At 50.4% G+C, this 24,547-nt stretch overlaps 1 protein-coding gene across 1 annotated transcript; it reads right to left on the bottom strand.

The window, feature by feature from the left end:
- Window positions 1-2,801: 2,801 nt before the first annotated feature.
- Window positions 2,802-24,547, bottom strand: LOC130326009 (TNF receptor-associated factor 1-like; the record flags this gene model as incomplete). Its single annotated transcript, XM_056553338.1, has 5 exons — window positions 24,339-24,547; window positions 6,605-6,777; window positions 6,406-6,453; window positions 6,243-6,299; window positions 2,802-3,203 (listed from the first exon to the last, which is right to left on the bottom strand). Coding segments are annotated over exons 1-5 (843 nt in total), but the record flags the coding sequence as incomplete, so codon positions are not given.

Here is a 24,547-nt window from a genome sequence, read left to right on the forward strand (position 1 = left end):
GTGTGATGTCATATATAATGGTGTACGGTGTGATGTCATATATAATGGTGTACGGTGTGATGACATATATAATGGTGTACGGTGTGATGACATATATAATGGTGTACGGTGTGATGTCATATATAATGGTGTACGGTGTGATGACATATATAATGGTGTACGGTGTGATGTCATATAATGGTGTACGGTGTGGTGACATATATAATGGTGTACGGTGTGATGACATATATAATGGTGTACGGTGTGATGTCATATATAATGGTGTACGGTGTGATGACATATATAATGGTGTACGGTGTGATGTCATATATAATGGTGTACGGTGTGATGACATATATAATGGTGTACGGTGTGATGTCATATATAATGGTGTACGGTGTGATGTCATATATAATGGTGTACGGTGTGATGTCATATATAATGGTGTACGGTGTGATGTCATATATAATGGTGTACGGTGTGATGACATATATAATGGTGTACGGTGTGATGTCATATATAATGGTGTACGGTGTGATGTCATATATAATGGTGTACGGTGTGATGACATATATAATGGTGTACGGTGTGATGTCATATATAATGGTGTACGGTGTGATGTCATATATAATGGTGTACGGTGTGATGACATATATAATGGTGTACGGTGTGATGACATATATAATGGTGTACGGTGTGATGTCATATATAATGGTGTACGGTGTGATGTCATATATAATGGTGTACGGTGTGATGACATATATAATGGTGTACGGTGTGATGTCATATATAATGGTGTACGGTGTGATGTCATATATAATGGTGTACGGTGTGATGTCATATATAATGGTGTACGGTGTGATGTCATATATAATGGTGTACGGTGTGATGTCATATATAATGGTGTACGGTGTGATGTCATATATAATGGTGTACGGTGTGATGACATATATAATGGTGTACGGTGTGATGACATATATAATGGTGTACGGTGTGATGTCATATATAATGGTGTACGGTGTGATGACATATATAATGGTGTACGGTGTGATGTCATATATAATGGTGTACGGTGTGATGACATATATAATGGTGTACGGTGTGATGTCATATATAATGGTGTACGGTGTGATGTCATATATAATGGTGTACGGTGTGATGACATATATAATGGTGTACGGTGTGATGTCATATAATGGTGTACGGTGTGATGACATATATAATGGTGTACGGTGTGATGTCATATATAATGGTGTACGGTGTGGTGACATATATAATTGTGTACGGTGTGATGTCATATATAATGGTGTACGGTGTGATGTCATATATAATGGTGTACGGTGTGATGACATATATAATGGTGTACGGTGTGATGTCATATAATGGTGTACGGTGTGATGTCATATATAATGGTGTACGGTGTGATGACATATATAATGGTGTACGGTGTGGTGACATATATAATGGTGTACGGTGTGATGTCATATATAATGGTGTACGGTGTGATGTCATATATAATGGTGTACGGTGTGATGACATATATAATGGTGTACGGTGTGATGTCATATATAATGGTGTACGGTGTGATGTCATATATAATGGTGTACGGTGTGATGACATATATAATGGTGTACGGTGCGATGACATATATAATGGTGTACGGTGTGATGTCATATATAATGGTGTACGGTGTGATGTCATATATAATGGTGTACGGTGTGATGTCATATATAATGGTGTACGGTGTGATGACATATATAATGGTGTACGGTGTGATGTCATATATAATTAATGGTGTACGATGGTACGGTGTGATGACATATATAATGGTGTACGGTGTGATGTCATATATAATGGTGTACGGTGTGATGACATATATAATGGTGTACGGTGTGGTGTCATATAATGGTGTACGGTGTGATGTCATATATAATGGTGTACGGTGTGATGTCATATATAATGGTGTACGGTGTGATGTCATATATAATGGTGTACGGTGTGATGACATATATAATGGTGTACGGTGTGATGACATATATAATGGTGTACGGTGTGATGTCATATATAATGGTGTACGGTGTGATGTCATATATAATGGTGTACGGTGCGATGACATATATAATGGTGTACGGTGCGATGTCATATATAATGGTGTACGGTGTGATGTCATATATAATGGTGTACGGTGTGATGTCATATATAATGGTGTACGGTGTGATGACATATATAATGGTGTACGGTGTGATGACATATATAATGGTGTACGGTGTGATGACATATATAATGGTGTACGGTGCGATGACATATATAATGGTGTACGGTGCGATGTCATATATAATGGTGTACGGTGTGATGTCATATATAATGGTGTACGGTGTGATGTCATATATAATGGTGTACGGTGTGATGTCATATATAATGGTGTACGGTGTGATGACATATATAATGGTGTACGGTGTGATGTCATATATAATGGTGTACGGTGCGATGTCATATATAATGGTGTACGGTGTCATATATAATGGTGTACGGTGTGATGTCATATATAATGGTGTACGGTGTGATGTCATATATAATGGTGTACGGTGTGATGTCATATATAATGGTGTACGGTGTGATGACATATATAATGGTGTACGGTGTGATGACATATATAATGGTGTACGGTGTGATGTCATATATAATGTACCCTGTGATGTCACTAGGTGTGCCCCTCCCCCCATATTTCTGTGTATGCTGTGTAGTCACTATAGGCTGTGATGTCATAGGGTGGGGATCAGTAAAGGGGTCTATGACATCACCGGGTGCTCGCCATCTCTTACCTTTGCCTCACAGGCCCGGACCTTGCGATGTTCCTGGTCGATCTGCTCCTGCGCGGCGGTCAGTTTGGCGCTGTAGGAGTCGATCTCCCGGTTCATTACGGTGATGATGTTTTCAGTCACTTGTATCCGGTTTTCCAGCGCACAGATCCTTGAGGTCAGGTCTGAGGTCATCATAGCGCCATAATGGTGTCCGCAATCGGCGGCGATCTCCTCGTACACTGACTCCCCATTATGGAGAATAGACGGTAATTTTATGACGTCCCCATTGTAAGCACCAAATCCGTTCTCTGTCACCGCAGCAGCAGGGCGACCGCTCTGGATTTGTCGTAAAATCGTCAAAACCAATGAGAGGTGAAACGCTGCCGCCGACTTCTCATGTTCCTTCATCTTATCTCTGCTCCCCTGGAAAAAATACCCAATAATGTAACGACTGAATGTAAACGGCGCCGACACACTGCTCCAAACCCTCACCTCACAGCACATAATCTTCTACCACTAGAGGGAGCTCACTGCACAGGGATCAATTTACTAATGGACATAGAGATATATCCATGTACACTGAGCGCCCCCTAGTGGTGGAAGCTATGATTCCTGCTGATGGCGAAGGTAAAAGGAAATTCCCCCATTAAAATGCAGCAAGATCGGCACACTCCTCTCCTGAAATACTCTGTACTGCTGTGGACCCTGCTCCTCTACTATATAACTCTCACCCTGTGACCTCCATATGATCAGTACACTCCTCTCCTGAAATACTCTGTACTGCTTTGGACCCTGCTCCTCCACTATATAACTCTCACCCTGTGACCTCCACATGATCAGCACACTCCTCTCCTGAAATACTCTGTACTGCTGTGGACCCTGCTCCTCCACTATATAACTCTCATCCTGTGACCTCCACATGATCAGCACACTCCTCTTCTGAAATACTCTGTACTGCTGTGGACCCTGCTCCTCCACTATATAACTCTCATCCTGTGACCTCCACATGATCAGCACACTCCTCTTCTGAAATACTCTGTACTGCTGTGGACCCTGCTCCTCCACTATATAACTCTCACCCTGTGACCTCCATATGATCAGCACACTCCTCTCCTGAAATACTCTGTACTGCTGTGGACCCTGCTCCTCCACTATATAACTCTCACCCAGTGACCTCCACATGATCAGCACACTCCTCTCCTGAAATACTCTGTACTGCTGTGGACCCTGCTCCTCCACTATATAACTCTCACCCTGTGACCTCCACATGATCAGCACACTCCTCTCCTGTATACTCTGTACTGCTGTGGACCCTGCTCCTCCACTATATAACTCTCATCCTGTGACCTCCACATGATCAGCACACTCCTCTCCTGTATACTCTGTACTGCTGTGGACCCTGCTCCTCCACTATATAACTCTCACCCTGTGACCTCCACATGATCAGTACACTCTTCTCCTGTATACTCTGTACTGCTGTGGACCCTGCTCCTCCACTATATAACTCTCACACTGTGACCTCCATATGATCAGCACACTCCTCTCCTGAAATACTCTGTACTGCTGTGGACCCTGCTCCTCCACTATATAACTCTCACCCTGTGACCTCCATATGATCAGCACACTCCTCTCCTGAAATACTCTGTACTGCTGTGGACCCTGCTCCTCCACTATATAACTCTCATCCTGTGACCTCCATATGATCAGCACACTCCTCTCCTGAAATACTCTGTACTGCTGTGGACCCTGCTCCTCCACTATATAACTCTCATCCTGTGACCTCCACATGATCAGCACACTCCTCTTCTGAAATACTCTGTACTGCTGTGGACCCTGCTCCTCCACTATATAACTCTCACCCTGTGACCTCCATATGATCAGCACACTCCTCTCCTGAAATACTCTGTACTGCTGTGGACCCTGCTCCTCCACTATATAACTCTCACCCAGTGACCTCCACATGATCAGCACACTCCTCTCCTGAAATACTCTGTACTGCTGTGGACCCTGCTCCTCCACTATATAACTCTCACCCTGTGACCTTCACATGATCAGTACACTCCTCTCCTGTATACTCTGTACTGCTGTGGACCCTGCTCCTCCACTATATAACTCTCACCCTGTGACCTCCACATGATCAGCACACTCCTCTCCTGTATACTCTGTACTGCTGTGGACCCTGCTCCTCCACTATATAACTCTCATCCTGTGACCTCCACATGATCAGCACACTCCTCTCCTGTATACTCTGTACTGCTGTGGACCCTGCTCCTCCACTATATAACTCTCACCCTGTGACCTCCACATGATCAGTACACTCTTCTCCTGTATACTCTGTACTGCTGTGGACCCTGCTCCTCCACCATATAACTCTCACCCTGTGACCTCCACATGATCAGCACACTCCTCTCCTGTATACTCTGTACTGCTGTGGACCCTGCTCCTCCACCATATAACTCTTACCCTGTGACCTCCACATGATCAGTACACTCCTCTCCTGTATACTCTGTACTGCTGTGAACCCTGCTCCTCCACTATATAACTCTCACCCTGTACCCTCCACATGATCAGCACACTCCTCTCCTGTATACTCTGTACTGCTGTGGACCCTGCTCCTCCACTATATAACTGTCACCCTATGACCTCCACATGATCAGCACACTCCTCTCCTGTATACTCTGTACTGCTGTAGACTGTGCTCCTCTACTATATAACTCTCACCCTGTACCCTCCACATGATCAGCACACTCCTCTCCTGAAATACTCTGTACTTCTGTGGACCCTGCTCCTCCACTATATAACTCTCACCCTGTGACCTTTACATGATCATTACACTCCTCAACTGAAATACTCTGCACTGCTGTGGACCCTGCTCCTCCACTATATACCCCTCACCCTGTGACCTTTACATGATCATTACACTCCTCTCCTGAAATACTCTGTACTGCTGTGGACCCTGCTCCTCCACTATATAACTCTCACCATGTGACCTCCCACATGATCAGTACACTCCTCTCCTGAAATACTCTGTACTGCTGTGGACCCTGCTCCTCCACTATATAACTCTCACCATGTGACCTCCCACATGATCAGTACACTCCTCTCCTGAAATACTCTGTACTGCTGTGGACCCTGCTCCTCCACTATATAACTGTCACCCTGTGACCTCCACATGATCAGTACACTCCTCTCCTGAAATACTCTGTACTGCTGTGGACCCTGCTCCTCTACTATATAACTCTCACCCTGGACCCTCCACATGATCAGCACACTCCTCTTCTGAAATACTCTGTACTGCTGTGGACCCTGCTCCTCTACTATATAACTCTCACCCTGGACCCTCCACATGATCAGCACACTCCTCTTCTGAAATACTCTGTACTGCTGTGGACCCTGCTCCTCTACTATATAACTCTCACCCTGGACCCTCCACATGATCATTACACCTTCAGCCTCACTTACCCTGTAGGTGCAGCCCAGAGAAGTGTATGGACAGTCCATGGCGCCGCCCTGGTGGTTCTGTTGGTAAAACAATATCATTTTATATTCTGTGTATATCCTGTGGCCCGGCCCCACAGTCACATTATTTGGGGATTAACCCCTTCTTCGCCAGGGATTTCCTTACTTTGCCTTTAGTCGGATCCTTGCAGATGGTTTTTTCACAGTTGTGTTTCTGAAAGGAGAAAAAATGTGACGTCATGTGATGAGACGCAGCAGGTCAAAGGTCACGTCAAGGTTTTAGATGTCACAAGAACTGTCCCTGGAATGTTCTGTCCAGCCGGGGCATGCTGGGCCTTGTAGTTGTTCAGAGGATTCTGTCTTACCTGACTCTGGTTTCTGGAGATCGTCTGGGAGCAGCCGGGACACACGGAGCAGTCACCATCCAGGTGATCAGCCAGATCCCTCCTCTGATCCGACCGACCGCAGCCCGCGGGACCACGAATCATGGCGAGCTGGTGATCCTGACAGACAAGTGTGTCACCGCTGATCTCTAGTGATGTCACCGCTGATCTCTAGTGGTGGCACCGCTGATCTCTAGTGGGGTCACCGCTGATCTCTAGTGGTGTCACCGCTGATCTCTAGTGATGTCACCGCTGATCTCTAGTGATGTCACCGCTGATCTCTAGTGATGTCACCGCTGATCTCTAGTGATGTCACCGCTGATCTCTAGTGATGTCACCGCTGATCTCTAGTGGTGTCACCGCTGATCTCTAGTGGTGTCACCGCTGATCTCTAGTGGTGTCACCGCTGATCTCTAGTGGTGTCACCGCTGATCTCTAGTGGTGTCACCGCTGATCTCTAGTGGTGTCACCGCTGATCTCTAGTAATGTCACCGCTGATCTCTAGTGGTGTCACCGCTGATCTCTAGTGGTGTCACCGCTGATCTCTAGTGGTGTCACCGCTGATCTCTAGTGGTGTCACCGCTGATCTCTAGTGATGTCACCGCTGATCTCTAGTGGTGTCACCGCTGATCTCTAGTGGTGTCTCCGCTTATCTCTAGTGGTGTCACCGCTGATCTCTAGTGATGTCACCGCTGATCTCTAGTGATGTCACCGCTGATCTCTAGTGGGGTCACCGCTGATCTCTAGTGGGGTCACCGCTGATCTCTAGTGGGGTCACCGCTGATCTCTAGTGGGGTCACCGCTGATCTCTAGTGGGGTCACCGCTGATCTCTAGTGGGGTCACCGCTGATCTCTAGTGGTGTCACCGCTGATCTCTAGTGGTGTCACCGCTGATCTCTAGTGGTGTCACCGCTGATCTCTAGTGGTGTCACCGCTGATCTCTAGTGGGGTCACCGCTGATCTCTAGTGGGGTCACCGCTGATCTCTAGTGGGGTCACCGCTGATCTCTAGTGGGGTCACCGCTGATCTCTAGTGGTGGATAGGCTGTATTCTCAGTGATGTCACCTCCTCCAGAGCTGCACTCACTATTCTGCTGTCCCATTGTGTCTTATCCTCTAGAGCTGTACTCACTATTCTGCTGTTACATCGTGTCTTATCGTCCAGAGCTGCACTCACTATTCTGCTATTACATCATGTCTTATCCTCCAGAGCTGTACTCACTATTCTGCTGTTACATCGTGTCTTATCGTCCAGAGCTGCACTCACTATTCTGCTGTTACATTCTGTCTTATCCTCTAGAGCTGTACTCACTATTCTGCTGTTACATCCTGTCTTATCCCCCAGAGCTGCACTCACTATTCTGCTGTTACATCATGTCTTATCCCCCAGAGCTGCACTCACTATTCTGCTGTTACATTAGGTCTTATCCCCCAGAGCTGCACTCACTATTCTGCTGTTACATCGTGTCTTATCCTCCAGAGCTGCACTCACTATTCTGCTGTTACATCATGTCTTATCCTCAAGAGCTGCACTCACTATTCTGCTAAGACATGATGTAACAACAGAATAGTGAGTGCAGCTCTGGAGGATAAGACACGATGTAACAGCAGAATAGTGAGTGCAGCTCTGGAGGATAAGACACGATGTAACAGCAGAATAGTGAGTGCAGCTCTGGGGGATAAGACAGGATGTAACAGCAGAATAGTGAGTGCAGCTCTGGGGGATAAGACAGGATGTAACAGCAGAATAGTGAGTGCAGCTCTGGACGATAAGACACGATGTAACAGCAGAATAGTGAGTGCAGCTCTGGAGGACATGATGTAACAGCAGAATAGTGAGTGCAGCTCTGGTGGATAAGACAGGATGTAACAGCAGAATAGTGAGTGCAGCTCTGGAGGACATGATGTAAAAGCAGAATAGTGAGTGCAGCTCTGGTGGATAAGACAGGATGTAACAGCAGAATAGTGAGTGCAGCTCTGGAGGATAAGACATGATGTAACAGCAGAATAGTGAGTGCAGCTCTGGAGGATAAGACATGATGGAACAGCAGAATAGTGAGTGCAGCACTGGGGGATAAGACATGATGGAACAGCAGAATAGTGAGTGCAGCACTGGGGAATAAGACAGGATGTAACAGTAGAATAGTGAGTGCAGCTCTGGAGGATAAGACATGATGTAACAGCAGAATAGTGAGTGCAGCTCTGGAGGATAAGACACGATGTAACAGCAGAATAGTGAGTGCAGCTCTGGGGGATAAGACCTAATGTAACAGCAGAATAGTGAGTGCAGCTCTGGGGGATAAGACATGATGTAACAGCAGAATAGTGAGTGCAGCTCTGGTGGATAAGACAGGATGTAACAGCAGAATAGTGAGTGCAGCTCTGGGGGATAAGACCTAATGTAACAGCAGAATAGTGAGTGCAGCTCTGGGGGATAAGACATGATGTAACAGCAGAATAGTGAGTGCAGCTCTGGTGGATAAGACAGGATGTAACAGCAGAATAGTGAGTGCAGCTCTGGAGGACATGATGTAAAAGCAGAATAGTGAGTGCAGCTCTGGAGGATAAGACATGATGTAACAGCAGAATAGTGAGTGCAGCTCTGGAGGATAAGACATGATGTAACAGCAGAATAGTGAGTGCAGCTCTGGAGGATAAGACATGATGGAACAGCAGAATAGTGAGTGCAGCACTGGGGGATAAGACATGATGGAACAGCAGAATAGTGAGTGCAGCACTGGGGAATAAGACAGGATGTAACAGTAGAATAGTGAGTGCAGCTCTGGAGGATAAGACATGATGTAACAACAGAATAGTGAGTGCAGCTCTGGAGGATAAAACACGATGTAACAACAGAATAGTGAGTGCAGCTCTGGGGGATAAGACATGATGTAACAGCAGAATAGTGAGTGCAGCTCTGGGGGATAAGACATGATGTAACAACAGAATAGTGAGTGCAGCTCTGGGGGATAAGACATGATGTAACAGCAGAATAGTGAGTGCAGCTCTGGAGGATAAGACATGATGTAACAACAGAATAGTGAGTGCAGCTCTGGAGGATAAGACATGATGTAACAGCAGAACAGTGAGTGCAGCTCTGGAGGATAAGACAGGATGTAACAGCAGAATAGTGAGTGCAGCTCTGGAGAATAAGACAGGATGTAACAGCAGAATAGTGAGTGCAGCTCTGGAGGATAAGACATGATGTAACAACAGAATAGTGAGTGCAGCTCTGGAGGATAAGACATGATGTAACAGCAGAATAGTGAGTGCAGCTCTGGAGAATAAGACAGGATGTAACAGCAGAATAGTGAGTGCAGCTCTGGAGGATAAGACATGATGTACAGCAGAATAGTGAGTGCAGCTCTGGGGGATAAGACATGATGTAACAGCAGAATAGTGAGTGCAGCTCTGGAGGATAAGACATGATGTAACAGCAGAATAGTGAGTGCAGCTCTGGAGGATAAGACATGATGTAACAGCAGAATAGTGAGTGCAGCTCTGGAGGATAAGACATGATGTAACAGCAGAATAGTGAGTGCAGCTCTGGAGGATAAGACATGATGTATCAGCAGAATAGTGAGTGCAGCTCTGGAGGACAGTACTAGGTTCAGCCCTTGGTGATGTCATCTTCGCTGGTCTCAGAATCTCTCTCCTGTGGGTTTCTGTTCCCGTCGGTGGTTATAAAGGGGGTCTCCGGGATTGGCTCTAGGTCACTTCCTAATCTCGGGGGGGGGGGGGGGGGGTTTCCCGTCCTTCAGCTGCTGAGCTTCTCCTGAACATGTGACGGACCTTATACTTCTCACAGCAGAGAGTTTGTGACATTGTATCAATCTAAAGACATATGGGGGAGATTTATCAAAGGATTCAGAATGGTTTTCCTGTCTAAATTTGTCGCAGTCTAAATATGTGCGACTTTTCTGCGACTTTTCTGCGACTTTTCTGCGACTTTTCTGCGACTTTTCCTTTAGAGGATTTTTAGAACATGATGCATTCTGGTCCATTTTAGAGGGAAAATGCTTTGGTGCTGAATTTATCAATAGTGACAAATCGCATCGGCTGAAAGTCCAGAAATGTCAGACGGTGCTGGAGCGGGATTATATAGTATAAAGCGAAGATCCCCAAGTCCGTGCGCAGAATTTATCAAGAGATTAGGCGCAAAATAGACCGGACCATTCATACCGGACATAGACAGCTTGGAAAAACCTCCCCCATAATCTCTGTCCTGATCAGATGATCCGTTACACTGTGTTAGGCTGCAGTGCAGACAGGTGCAGCTGTAACAGACCCTCTGCTGTGAGCACTGACCTGATGATAATGGACCGGACCCTCTGCTGTTCTCACCTGATGATAATGGACCGGACCCTCTGCTGTGAGCACTGACCTGATGATAATGGACCGGACCCTCTGCTGTGAGCACTGACCTGATGATAATGGACCGGACCCTCTGCTGTTCTCTCCTGATGATAATGGACCGGACCCCCTGCTGTTCTCTCCTGATGATAATGGACCGGACCCTCTGCTGTTCTCTCCTGATGATAATGGACCGGACCCTCTGCTGTTCTCACCTGATGATAATGGACCGGACCCTCTGCTGTTCTCTCCTGATGATAATGGACCGGACCCTCTGCTGTTCTCACCTGATGATAATGGACCGGACCCTCTGCTGTTCTCTCCTGATGATAATGGACCGGACCCTCTGCTGTTCTCTCCTGATGATAATGGACCGGACCCTCTGCTGTTCTCTCCTGATGATAATGGACCGGACCCTCTGCTGTGAGCACTGACCTGATGATAATGGACCGGACCCTCTGCTGTTCTCTCCTGATGATAATGGACCGGACCCTCTGCTGTTCTCTCCTGATGATAATGGACCGGACCCTCTGCTGTTCTCTCCTGATGATAATGGACCGGACCCTCTGCTGTTCTCTCCTGATGATAATGGACCGGACCCTCTGCTGTTCTCACCTGATGATAATGGACCGGACCCTCTGCTGTTCTCTCCTGATGATAATGGACCGGACCCTCTGCTGTTCTCACCTGATGATAATGGACCGGACCCTTTGCTGTTCTCTCCTGATGATAATGGACCGGACCCTCTGCTGTTCTCTCCTGATAATAATGGACCGGACCCTCTGCTGTTCTCACCTGATGATAATGGACCGGACCCTCTGCTGTTCTCTCCTGATGATAATGGACCGGACCCTCTGCTGTTCTCTCCTGATGATAATGGACCGGACCCCCTGCTGTTCTCACCTGATGATAATGGACCGGACCCTCTGCTGTGAGCACTGACCTGATGATAATGGACCGGACCCTCTGCTGTTCTCACCTGATGATAATGGACCGGACCCTCTGCTGTTCTTACCTGATGATAATGGACCGGACCCCCTGCTGTTCTCACCTGATGATAATGGACCGGACCCCCTGCTGTTCTCTCCTGATGATAATGGACCGGACCCTCTGCTGTTCTCTCCTGATGATAATGGACCGGACCCCCTGCTGTTCTCTCCTGATGATAATGGACCGGACCCCCTGCTGTTCTCTCCTGATGATAATGGACCGGACCCTCTGCTGTTCTCTCCTGATGATAATGGACCGGACCCTCTGCTGTTCTCACCTGATGATAATGGACCGGACCCTCTGCTGTTCTCTCCTGATAATGGACCGGACCCTCTGCTGTTCTCTCCTGATGATAATGGACCGGACCCTCTGCTGTTCTCTCCTGATGATAATGGACCGGACCCTCTGCTGTTCTCTCCTGATGATAATGGACCGGACCCTCTGCTGTTCTCTCCTGATGATAATGGACCGGACCCTCTGCTGTTCTCTCCTGATAATAATGGACCGGACCCTCTGCTGTTCTCACCTGATGATAATGGACCGGACCCCCTGCTGTTCTCTCCTGATGATAATGGACCGGACCCCCTGCTGTTCTCTCCTGATGATAATGGACCGGACCCTCTGCTGTTCTAACCTGATGATAATGGACCGGACCCCCTGCTGTTCTCACCTGATGATAATGGACCGGACCCCCTGCTGTTCTCTCCTGATGATAATGGACCGGACCCTCTGCTGTTCTCTCCTGATGATAATGGACCGGACCCTCTGCTGTTCTCTCCTGATGATAATGGACCGGACCCTCTGCTGTTCTCTCCTGATGATAATGGACCGGACCCCCTGCTGTTCTCTCCTGATGATAATGGACCGGACCCCCTGCTGTTCTCTCCTGATGATAATGGACCGGACCCTCTGCTGTTCTAACCTGATGATAATGGACCGGACCCCCTGCTGTTCTCACCTGATGATAATGGACCGGACCCTCTGCTGTTCTCACCTGATGATAATGGACCGGACCCCCTGCTGTTCTCTCCTGATGATAATGGACCGGACCCTCTGCTGTGAGCACTGACCTGATGATAATGGACCGGACCCTCTGCTGTTCTCACCTGATGATAATGGACCGGACCCTCTGCTGTTGTCTCCTGATGATAATGGACCGGACCCTCTGCTGTTCTCTCCTGATGATAATGGACCGGACCCTCTGCTGTTCTCTCCTGATGATAATGGACCGGACCCTCTGCTGTTCTCTCCTGATGATAATGGACCGGACCCTCTGCTGTTCTCTCCTGATGATAATGGACCGGACCCTCTGCTATTCTCTCCTGATGATAATGGACCGGACCCTCTGCTGTTCTCTCCTGATGATAATGGACCGGACCCCCTGCTGTGAGCACTGACCTGATGATAATGGACCGGACCCCCTGCTGTTCTCTCCTGATGATAATGGACCGGACCCCCTGCTGTGAGCACTGACCTGATGATAATGGACCGGACCCTCTGCTGTTCTCTCCTGATGATAATGGACCGGACCCTCTGCTGTTCTCTCCTGATAATGGACCGGACCCTCTGCTGTTCTCTCCTGATGATAATGCACCGGACCCTCTGCTGTTCTCTCCTGATGATAATGGACCGGACCCTCTGCTGTTCTCTCCTGATGATAATGGACCGGACCCTCTGCTGTTCTCTCCTGATGATAATGGACCGGACCCCCTGCTGTTCTCTCCTGATGATAATGGACCGGACCCTCTGCTGTGAGCACTGACCTGATGATAATGGACCGGACCCTCTGCTGTTCTCTCCTGATGATAATGGACCGGACCCTCTGCTGTTCTCTCCTGGTGATAATGGACCGGACCCTCTGCTGTTCTCTCCTGATGATAATGGACCGGACCCTCTGCTGTTCTCTCCTGATGATAATGGACCGGACCCTCTGCTGTTCTCTCCTGATGATAATGGACCGGACCCCCTGCTGTTCTCTCCTGATGATAATGGACCGGACCCTCTGCTGTTCTCTCCTGATGATAATGGACCGGACCCTCTGCTGTTCTCTCCTGATGATAATGGACCGGACCCTCTGCTGTTCTCTCCTGATAATGGACCGGACCCTCTGCTGTTCTCTCCTGATAATGGACCGGACCCTCTGCTGTTCTCTCCTGATGATAATGGACCGGACCCCCTGCTGTTCTCTCCTGATGATAATGGACCGGACCCTCTGCTGTGAGCACTGACCTGATGATAATGGACCGGACCCTCTGCTGTTCTCTCCTGATGATAATGGACCGGACCCTCTGCTGTTCTCTCCTGATGATAATGGACCGGACCCTCTGCTGTTCTCTCCTGATGATAATGGACCGGACCCCCTGCTGTGAGCAGTGACCTGATGATAATGGACCGGACCCTCTGCTGTGAGCACTGACCTGATGATAATGGACCGGACCCCCTGCTGTTCTCTCCTGATGATAATGGACCGGACCCTCTGCTGTGAGCACTGACGTGATGATAATGGACCGGACCCTCTGCTGTTCTCTCCTGGTGATAATGGACCGGACCCTCTGCTGTTCTCTCCTGATGATAATGGACCGGACCCTCTGCTGTTCTCTCCTGATGATAATGGACCGGACCCTCTGCTGTTCTCTCCTGATGATAATGGACCGGACCCCCTGCTGTTCTCTCCTGATGATAATGGACCGGACCCTCTGCTGTTCTCTCCTGATGATAATGGACCGGACACTCTGCTGTTCTCTCCTGATGATAATGGACCGGACCCTCTGCTGTTCTCTCCTGATGATAATGGACCAGACCCCCTGCTGTGAGCAGTGACCTGATGATAATGGACCGGACCCTCTGCTGTGAGCACTGACCTGATGATAATGGACCGGACCCCCTGCTGTTCTCTCCTGATGATAATGGACCGGACACCCTGCTGTTCTCTCCTGATGATAATGGACCGGACCCTCTGCTGTGAGCACTGACCTGATGATAATGGACCGGACCCCCTGCTGTTCTCTCCTGATGATAATGGACCGGACCCTCTGCTGTTCTCTCCTGATGATAATGGACCGGACCCTCTGCTGTTCTCTCCTGATGATAATGGACCGGACCCCCTGCTGTTCTCTCCTGATGATAATGGACCGGACCCTCTGCTGTGAGCACTGACCTGATGATAATGGACCGGACCCTCTGCTGTTCTCTCCTGATGATAATGGACCGGACCCTCTGCTGTTCTCTCCTGATGATAATGGACCGGACCCCCTGCTGTTCTCTCCTGATGATAATGGACCGGACCCTCTGCTGTTCTCTCCTGATGATAATGGACCGGACCCTCTGCTGTTCTCTCCTGATGATAATGGACCGGACCCCCTGCTGTTCTCTCCTGATGATAATGGACCGGACCCTCTGCTGTTCTCTCCTGATGATAATGGACCGGACCCTCTGCTGTTCTCACCTGATGATAATGGACCGGACCCTCTGCTGTTCTCTCCTGATGATAATGGACCGGACCCTCTGCTGTTCTCTCCTGATGATAATGGACCGGACCCTCTGCTGTTCTCTCCTGATGATAATGGACCGGACCTCCTGCTGTGAGCTCTGACCTGATGATAATGGACCGGACCCTCTGCTGTTCTCACCTGATGATAATGGACCGGACCCTCTGCTGTTCTCACCTGATGATAATGGACCGGACCCTCTGCTGTGAGCACTGACCTGATGATAATGGACCGGACCCTCTGCTGTTCTCACCTGATGATAATGGACCGGACCCCCTGCTGTTCTCTCCTGATGATAATGGACCGGACCCTCTGCTGTTCTCTCCTGATGATAATGGACCGGACCCCCTGCTGTTCTCACCTGATGATAATGGACCGGACCCTCTGCTGTGAGCACTGACCTGATGATAATGGACCGGACCCCCTGCTGTTCTCTCCTGATGATAATGGACCGGACCCTCTGCTGTTCTCTCCTGATGATAATGGACCGGACCCTCTGCTGTTCTCTCCTGATGATAATGGACCGGACCCCCTGCTGTGAGCACTGACCTGATGATAATGGACCGGACCCCCTGCTGTTCTCTCCTGATGATAATGGACCGGACCCTCTGCTGTGAGCACTGACCTGATGATAATGGACCGGACCCTCTGCTGTTCTCTCCTGGTGATAATGGACCGGACCCTCTGCTGTTCTCTCCTGATGATAATGGACCGGACCCTCTGCTGTTCTCTCCTGATGATAATGGACCGGACCCCCTGCTGTTCTCTCCTGATGATAATGGACCGGACCCCCTGCTGTTCTCTCCTGATGATAATGGACCGGACCCTCTGCTGTTCTCTCCTGATGATAATGGACCGGACCCTCTGCTGTTCTCACCTGATGATAATGGACCGGACCCTCTGCTGTTCTCTCCTGATGATAATGGACCGGACCCTCTGCTGTTCTCACCTGATGATAATGGACCGGATCCTCTGCTGTTCTCACCTGATGATAATGGACCGGACCCTCTGCTGTTCTCTCCTGATGATAATGGACCGGACCCTCTGCTGTTCTCTCCTGATAATGGACCGGACCCTCTGCTGTTCTCTCCTGATAATGGACCGGACCCCCTGCTGTTCTCTCCTGATGATAATGGACCGGACCCTCTGCTGTTCTCTCATGATGATAATGGACCGGACCCCCTGCTGTTCTCTCCTGATGATAATGGACCAGACCCCCTGCTGTTCTCTCCTGATGATAATGGACCGGACCCTCTGCTGTTCTCTCCTGATGATAATGGACCGGACCCTCTGCTGTTCTCTCCTGATGATAATGGACCGGACCCTCTGCTGTTCTCTCCTGATGATAATGGACCGGACCCCCTGCTGTTCTCTCCTGATGATAATGGACCGGACCCTCTGCTGTTCTCTCCTGATGATAATGGACCGGACCCTCTGCTGTTCTCTCCTGATGATAATGGACCGGACCCTCTGCTGTTCTCTCCTGATGATAATGGACCGGACCCCCTGCTGTTCTCTCCTGATGATAATGGACCGGACCCTCTGCTGTTCTCAACTGATGATAATGCACCGGACCCTCTGCTGTTATCACCTGATGAAAATGGACCGGACCCTCTGCTGTTCTCTCCTGATGATAATGCACCGGACCCTCTGCTGTTCTCACCTGATGATAATGGACCGGACCCTCTGCTGTTCTCACCTGATGATAATGGACCGGACCCTCTGCTGTGAGCACTGACCTGATGATAATGGACCGGACCCTCTGCTGTTCTCACCTGATGATAATGGACCGGACCCTCTGCTGTTCTCACCTGATGATAATGGACCGGACCCTCTGCTGTGAGCACTGACCTGATGATAATGGACCGGACCCTCTGCTGTTCTCTCCTGATGATAATGGACCGGACCCCCTGCTGTTCTCTCCTGATGATAATGGACCGGACCCTCTGCTGTTCTCTCCTGATGATAATGGACCGGACCCTCTGCTGTTCTCTCCTGATGATAATGGACCGGACCCTCTGCTGTTCTCTCCTGATGATAATGGACCGGACCCTCTGCTGTTCTCTCCTGATGATAATGGACCGGACCCTCTGCTGTTCTCTCCTGATGATAATGGACCGGACCCTCTGCTGTTCTCACTTGATGATAATGGACCGGACCCTCTGCTGTTCTCTCCTGATGATAATGGACCGGACCCTCTGCTGTTCTCTCCTGATGATAATGGACTGGACCCTCTGCTGTTCTCTCCTGATGATAATGGACCGGACCCTCTGCTGTTCTCTCCTGATGATAATGGACCGGACCCTCTGCTGTTCTCTCCTGATGATAATGGACCGGACCCTCTGCTGTTCTCTCCTGATGATAATGGACCGGACCCTCTGCTGTTCTCACCTGATGATAATGGACCGGACCCTCTGCTGTGAGCACTGACCTGATGATAATGGACCGGACCCCCTGCTGTTCTCTCCTGATGATAATGGACCGGACCCTCTGCTGTTCTCTCCTGATGATGATGGACCGGACCCTCTGCTGTTCTCTCCTGATGATAATGGGCCGGACCCCCTGCTGTTCTCTCCTGATGATAATGGGCCGGACCCCCTGCTGTTCTCTCCTGATGATAATGGACCGGACCCTCTGCTGTTCTCACCTGATGATAATGGACCGGACCCCCTGCTGTTCTCTCCTGATGATAATGGACCGGACCCCCTGCTGTTCTCTCCTGATGATAATGGACCGGACCCTCTGCTGTTCTCTCCTGATGATAATGGACCGGACCCCCTGCTGTTCTCTCCTGATGATAATGGACCGGACCCTCTGCTGTTCTCTCCTGATGATAATGGACCGGACCCTCTGCTGTTCTCTCCTGATGATAATGGACCGGACCCTCTGCTGTTCTCTCCTGATGATAATGGACCGGACCCCCTGCTGTTCTCTCCTGATGATAATGGACCGGACCCCCTGCTGTTCTCTCCTGATGATAATGGACCGGACCCTCTGCTGTTCTCTCCTGATGATAATGGACCGGACCCCCTGCTGTTCTCTCCTGATGATAATGGACCGGACCCTCTGCTGTTCTCTCCTGATGATAATGGACCGGACCCCCTGCTGTTCTCTCCTGATGATAATGGACCGGACCCCCTGCTGTTCTCACCTGATGATAATGGACCGGACCCTCTGCTGTTCTCTCCTGATGATAATGGACCGGACCCCCTGCTGTTCTCTCCTGATGATAATGGACCGGACCCCCTGCTGTTCTCTCCTGATGATAATGGACCGGACCCTCTGCTGTTCTCTCCTGATGATAATGGACCGGACCCTCTGCTGTTCTCTCCTGATGATAATGGTCCGGACCCTCTGCTGTTCTCTCCTGATGATAATGGACCGGACCCCCTGCTGTGAGCAGTGACCTGATGATAATGGACCGGACCCTCTGCTGTGAGCACTGACCTGATGATAATGGACCGCACCCTCTGCTGTTCTCTCCTGATGATAATGGACCGGACCCCCTGCTGTTCTCTCCTGATGATAATGGACCGGACCCTCTGCTGTGAGCACTGACCTGATGATAATGGACCGGACCCCCTGCTGTTCTCTCCTGATGATAATGGACCGGACCCTCTGCTGTTCTCTCCTGATGATAATGGACCGGACCCTCTGCTGTTCTCACCTGATGATAATGGACCGGACCCTCTGCTGTTCTCTCCTGATGATAATGGACCGGACCCCCTGCTGTTCTCTCCTGATGATAATGGACCGGACCCCCTGCTGTTCTCTCCTGATGATAATGGACCGGACCCTCTGCTGTTCTCTCCTGATGATAATGGACCGGACCCTCTGCTGTTCTCTCCTGATGATAATGGACCGGACCCTCTGCTGTTCTCTCCTGATGATAATGGACCGGACCTCCTGCTGTGAGCTCTGACCTGATGATAATGGACCGGACCCTCTGCTGTTCTCACCTGATGATAATGGACCGGACCCTCTGCTGTTCTCACCTGATGATAATGGACCGGACCCTCTGCTGTGAGCACTGACCTGATGATAATGGACCGGACCCTCTTCTGTTCTCACCTGATGATAATGGACCGGACCCCCTGCTGTTCTCTCCTGATGATAATGGACCGGACCCCCTGCTGTTCTCTCCTGATGATAATGGACCGGACCCTCTGCTGTTCTCTCCTGATGATAATGGACCGGACCCTCTGCTGTTCTCACCTGATGATAATGGACCGGACCCCCTGCTGTTCTCTCCTGATGATAATGGACCGGACCCTCTGCTGTTCTCTCCTGATGATAATGGACCGGACCCCCTGCTGTTCTCTCCTGATGATAATGGACCGGACCCCCTGCTGTTCTCTCCTGATGATAATGGACCGGACCCTCTGCTGTTCTCTCCTGATGATAATGGACCGGACCCTCTGCTGTTCTCTCCTGATGATAATGGACCGGACCCCCTGCTGTTCTCTCCTGATGATAATGGACCGGACCCTCTGCTGTTCTCTCCTGATGATAATGGACCGGACCCTCTGCTGTTCTCTCCTGATGATAATGGACCGGACCCTCTGCTGTTCTCTCCTGATGATAATGGACCGGACCCCCTGCTGTTCTCTCCTGATGATAATGGACCGGACCCCCTGCTGTTCTCTCCTGATGATAATGGACCGGACCCTCTGCTGTTCTCTCCTGATGATAATGGACCGGACCCCCTGCTATTCTCACCTGATGATAATGGACCGGACCCTCTGCTGTTCTCTCCTGATGATAATGGACCGGACCCCCTGCTGTTCTCTCCTGATGATAATGGACCGGACCCCCTGCTGTTCTCTCCTGATGATAATGGACCGGACCCTCTGCTGTTCTCTCCTGATGATAATGGACCGGACCCTCTGCTGTTCTCTCCTGATGATAATGGACCGGACCCTCTGCTGTTCTCTCCTGATGATAATGGACCGGACCCTCTGCTGTTCTCTCCTGATGATAATGGACCGGACCCTCTGCTGTTCTCTCCTGATGATAATGGACCGGACCCTCTGCTGTTCTCTCCTGATGATAATGGACCGGACCCTCTGCTGTTCTCTCCTGATGATAATGGACCGGACCCTCTGCTGTTCTCACCTGATGATAATGGACCGGACCCTCTGCTGTTCTCTCCTGATGATAATGGACCGGACCCCCTGCTGTTCTCTCCTGATGATAATGGACCGGACCCCCTGCTGTGAGCACTGACCTGATGATAATGGACCGGACCCCCTGCTGTTCTCTCCTGATGATAATGGACCGGACCCCCTGCTGTTCTCTCCTGATGATAATGGACCGGACCCCCTGCTGTTCTCTCCTGATGATAATGGACCGGACCCCCTGCTGTTCTCTCCTGATGATAATGGACCGGACCCTCTGCTGTTCTCTCCTGATGATAATGGACCGGACCCCCTGCTGTTCTCTCCTGATGATAATGGACCGGACCCCCTGCTGTTCTCTCCTGATGATAATGGACCGGACCCTCTGCTGTTCTCTCCTGATGATAATGGACCGTACCCTCTGCTGTTCTCTCCTGATGATAATGGACCGGACCCTCTGCTGTTCTCTCCTGATGATAATGGACCGGACCCCCTGCTGTTCTCTCCTGATGATAATGGACCGGACCCTCTGCTGTGAGCACTGACCTGATGATAATGGACCGGACCCAATGCTGTTCTCTCCTGATGATAATGGACCGGACCCTCTGCTGTTCTCTCCTGATGATAATGGACCGGACCCCCTGCTGTTCTCTCCTGATGATAATGGACCGGACCCCCTGCTGTTCTCTCCTGATGATAATGGACCGGACCCTCTGCTGTGAGCACTGACCTGATGATAATGGACCGGACCCCCTGCTGTTCTCACCTGATGATAATGGACCGGACCCCCTGCTGTTCTCTCCTGATGATAATGGACCGGACCCTCTGCTGTGAGCACTGACCTGATGATAATGGACCGGACCCCCTGCTGTTCTCACCTGATGATAATGGACCGGACCCCCTGCTGTTCTCTCCTGATGATAATGGACCGGACCCTCTGCTGTGAGCACTGACCTGATAATAATGGACCGGACCCCCTGCTGTTCTCTCCTGATGATAATGGACCGGACCCTCTGCTGTTCTCTCCTGATGATAATGGACCGGACCCCCTGCTATTCTCTCCTGATGATAATGCACCGGACCCTCTGCTGTTCTCACCTGATGATAATGGACCGGACCCCCTGCTGTTCTCTCCTGATGATAATGGACCGGACCCCCTGCTGTTCTCTCCTGATGATAATGGACCGGACCCCCTGCTGTTCTCTCCTGATGATAATGGACCGGACCCTCTGCTGTTCTCTCCTGATGATAATGGACCGGACCCTCTGCTGTTCTCACCTGATGATAATGGACCGGACCCCCTGCTGTTCTCTCCTGATGATAATGGACCGGACCCTCTGCTGTTCTCTCCTGATGATAATGGACCGGACCCTCTGCTGTTCTCTCCTGATGATAATGGACCGGACCCCCTGCTGTTCTCTCCTGATGATAATGGACCGGACCCTCTGCTGTTCTCTCCTGATGATAATGGACCGGACCCTCTGCTGTTCTCTCCTGATGATAATGGACCGGACCCTCTGCTGTTCTCTCCTGATGATAATGGACCGGACCCCCTGCTGTTCTCTCCTGATGATAATGGACCGGACCCCCTGCTGTTCTCTCCTGATGATAATGGACCGGACCCTCTGCTGTTCTCTCCTGATGATAATGGACCGGACCCCCTGCTATTCTCACCTGATGATAATGGACCGGACCCTCTGCTGTTCTCACCTGATGATAATGGACCGGACCCTCTGCTGTTCTCTCCTGATGATAATGGACCGGACCCCCTGCTGTTCTCTCCTGATGATAATGGACCGGACCCCCTGCTGTTCTCTCCTGATGATAATGGACCGGACCCCCTGCTGTTCTCTCCTGATGATAATGGACCGGACCCTCTGCTGTTCTCTCCTGATGATAATGGACCGGACCCTCTGCTGTTCTCACCTGATGATAATGGACCGGACCCCCTGCTGTTCTCTCCTGATGATAATGGACCGGACCCTCTGCTGTTCTCTCCTGATGATAATGGACCGGACCCCCTGCTGTTCTCTCCTGATGATAATGGACCGGACCCTCTGCTGTTCTCTCCTGCTGATGATAATGGACCGGACCCTCTGCTGTTCTCTCCTGATGATAATGGACCGGACCCCCTGCTGTTCTCTCCTGATGATAATGGACCGGACCCCCTGCTGTTCTCTCCTGATGATAATGGACCGGACCCTCTGCTGTTCTCTCATGATGATAATGGACCGGACCCTCTGCTGTTCTCTCCTGATGATAATGGACCGGACCCCCTGCTGTTCTCTCCTGATGATAATGGACCGGACCCTCTGCTGTTCTCTCCTGATGATAATGGACCGGACCCCCTGCTGTTCTCTCCTGATGATAATGGACCGGACCCCCTGCTGTTCTCACCTGATGATAATGGACCGGACCCCCTGCTGTTCTCTCCTCATGATAATGGACCGGACCCTCTGCTGTTCTCACCTGATGATAATGGACCGGACCCTCTGCTGTTCTCACCTGATGATAATGGACCGGACCCTCTGCTGTTCTCTCCTGATGATAATGGACCGGACCCCCTGCTGTTCTCACCTGATGATAATGGACCGGACCCTCTGCTGTTCTCACCTGATGATAATGGACCGGACCCTCTGCTGTTCTCTCCTGATGATAATGGACCGGACCCCCTGCTGTTCTCACCTGATGATAATGGACCGGACCCCCTGCTGTTCTCTCCTGATGATAATGGACCGGACCCTCTGCTGTTCTCTCCTGATGATAATGGACCGGACCCTCTGCTGTTCTCTCCTGATGATAATGGACCGGACCCCCTGCTGTTCTCTCCTGATGATAATGGACCGGACCCTCTGCTGTTCTCTCCTGATGATAATGGACCGGACCCTCTGCTGTTCTCTCCTGATGATAATAGACCGGACCCTCTGCTGTTCTCTCCTGATGATAATGGACCGGACCCCCTGCTGTTCTCTCCTGATGATAATGGACCGGACCCTCTGCTGTTCTCTCCTGATGATAATAGACCGGACCCTCTGCTGTTCTCTCCTGATGATAATGGACCGGACCCTCTGCTGTTCTCACCTGATGATAATGGACCGGACCCTCTGCTGTTCTCTCCTGATGATAATGGACCGGACCCTCTGCTCTTCTCTCCTGATGATAATGGACCGGACCCTCTGCTCTTCTCTCCTGATGATAATGGACCGGACCCTCTGCTGTTCTCTCCTGATGATAATGGACCGGACCCTCTGCTGTTCTCTCCTGATGATAATGGACCGGACCCTCTGCTGTTCTCACCTGATGATAATGGACTGGACCCTCTGCTGTTCTCTCCTGATGATAATGGACCGGACCCTCTGCTGTTGTCTCCTGATGATAATGGACCGGACCCTCTGCTGTTGTCTCCTGATGATAATGGACCGGACCCTCTGCTGTTCTCTCCTGATGATAATGGACCGGACCCCCTGCTGTTCTCTCCTGATGATAATGGACCGGACCCTCTGCTGTTCTCTCCTGATGATAATGGACCGGACCCTCTGCTGTTCTCTCCTGATGATAATGGACCGGACCCTCTGCTGTTCTCTTCTGATGATAATGGACCGGACCCCCTGCTGTTCTCTCCTGATGATAATGGACCGGACCCTCTGCTGTTCTCTCCTGATGATAATGGACCGGACCCCCTGCTGTTCTCACCTGATGATAATGGACCGGACCCCCTGCTGTTCTCTCCTGATGATAATGGACCGGACCCTCTGCTATTCTCAGGCACAGTATCGGTGTCCGCACAGGCTCTGTAGCGCCCTCCTCAGGATGTGGCCGCACTTACAGTAGAGAGACCTGTTCCCCGGGCGGTGGTCGCAGATTCTGGGGGGGGGGGGGGATACCCGCTCCGCTCCATCACTGATCTCCCCCACACCCGCCCTAGAAGTCATCAGGCTGGGAATCCCCAAAGTGACATCACCGCCCGGGGCTCCGCCC

Source organism: Hyla sarda, unplaced genomic scaffold, assembly GCF_029499605.1.
Source record: "Hyla sarda isolate aHylSar1 unplaced genomic scaffold, aHylSar1.hap1 scaffold_2787, whole genome shotgun sequence".
Taxonomy (NCBI): Eukaryota; Metazoa; Chordata; class Amphibia; order Anura; family Hylidae; genus Hyla; species Hyla sarda.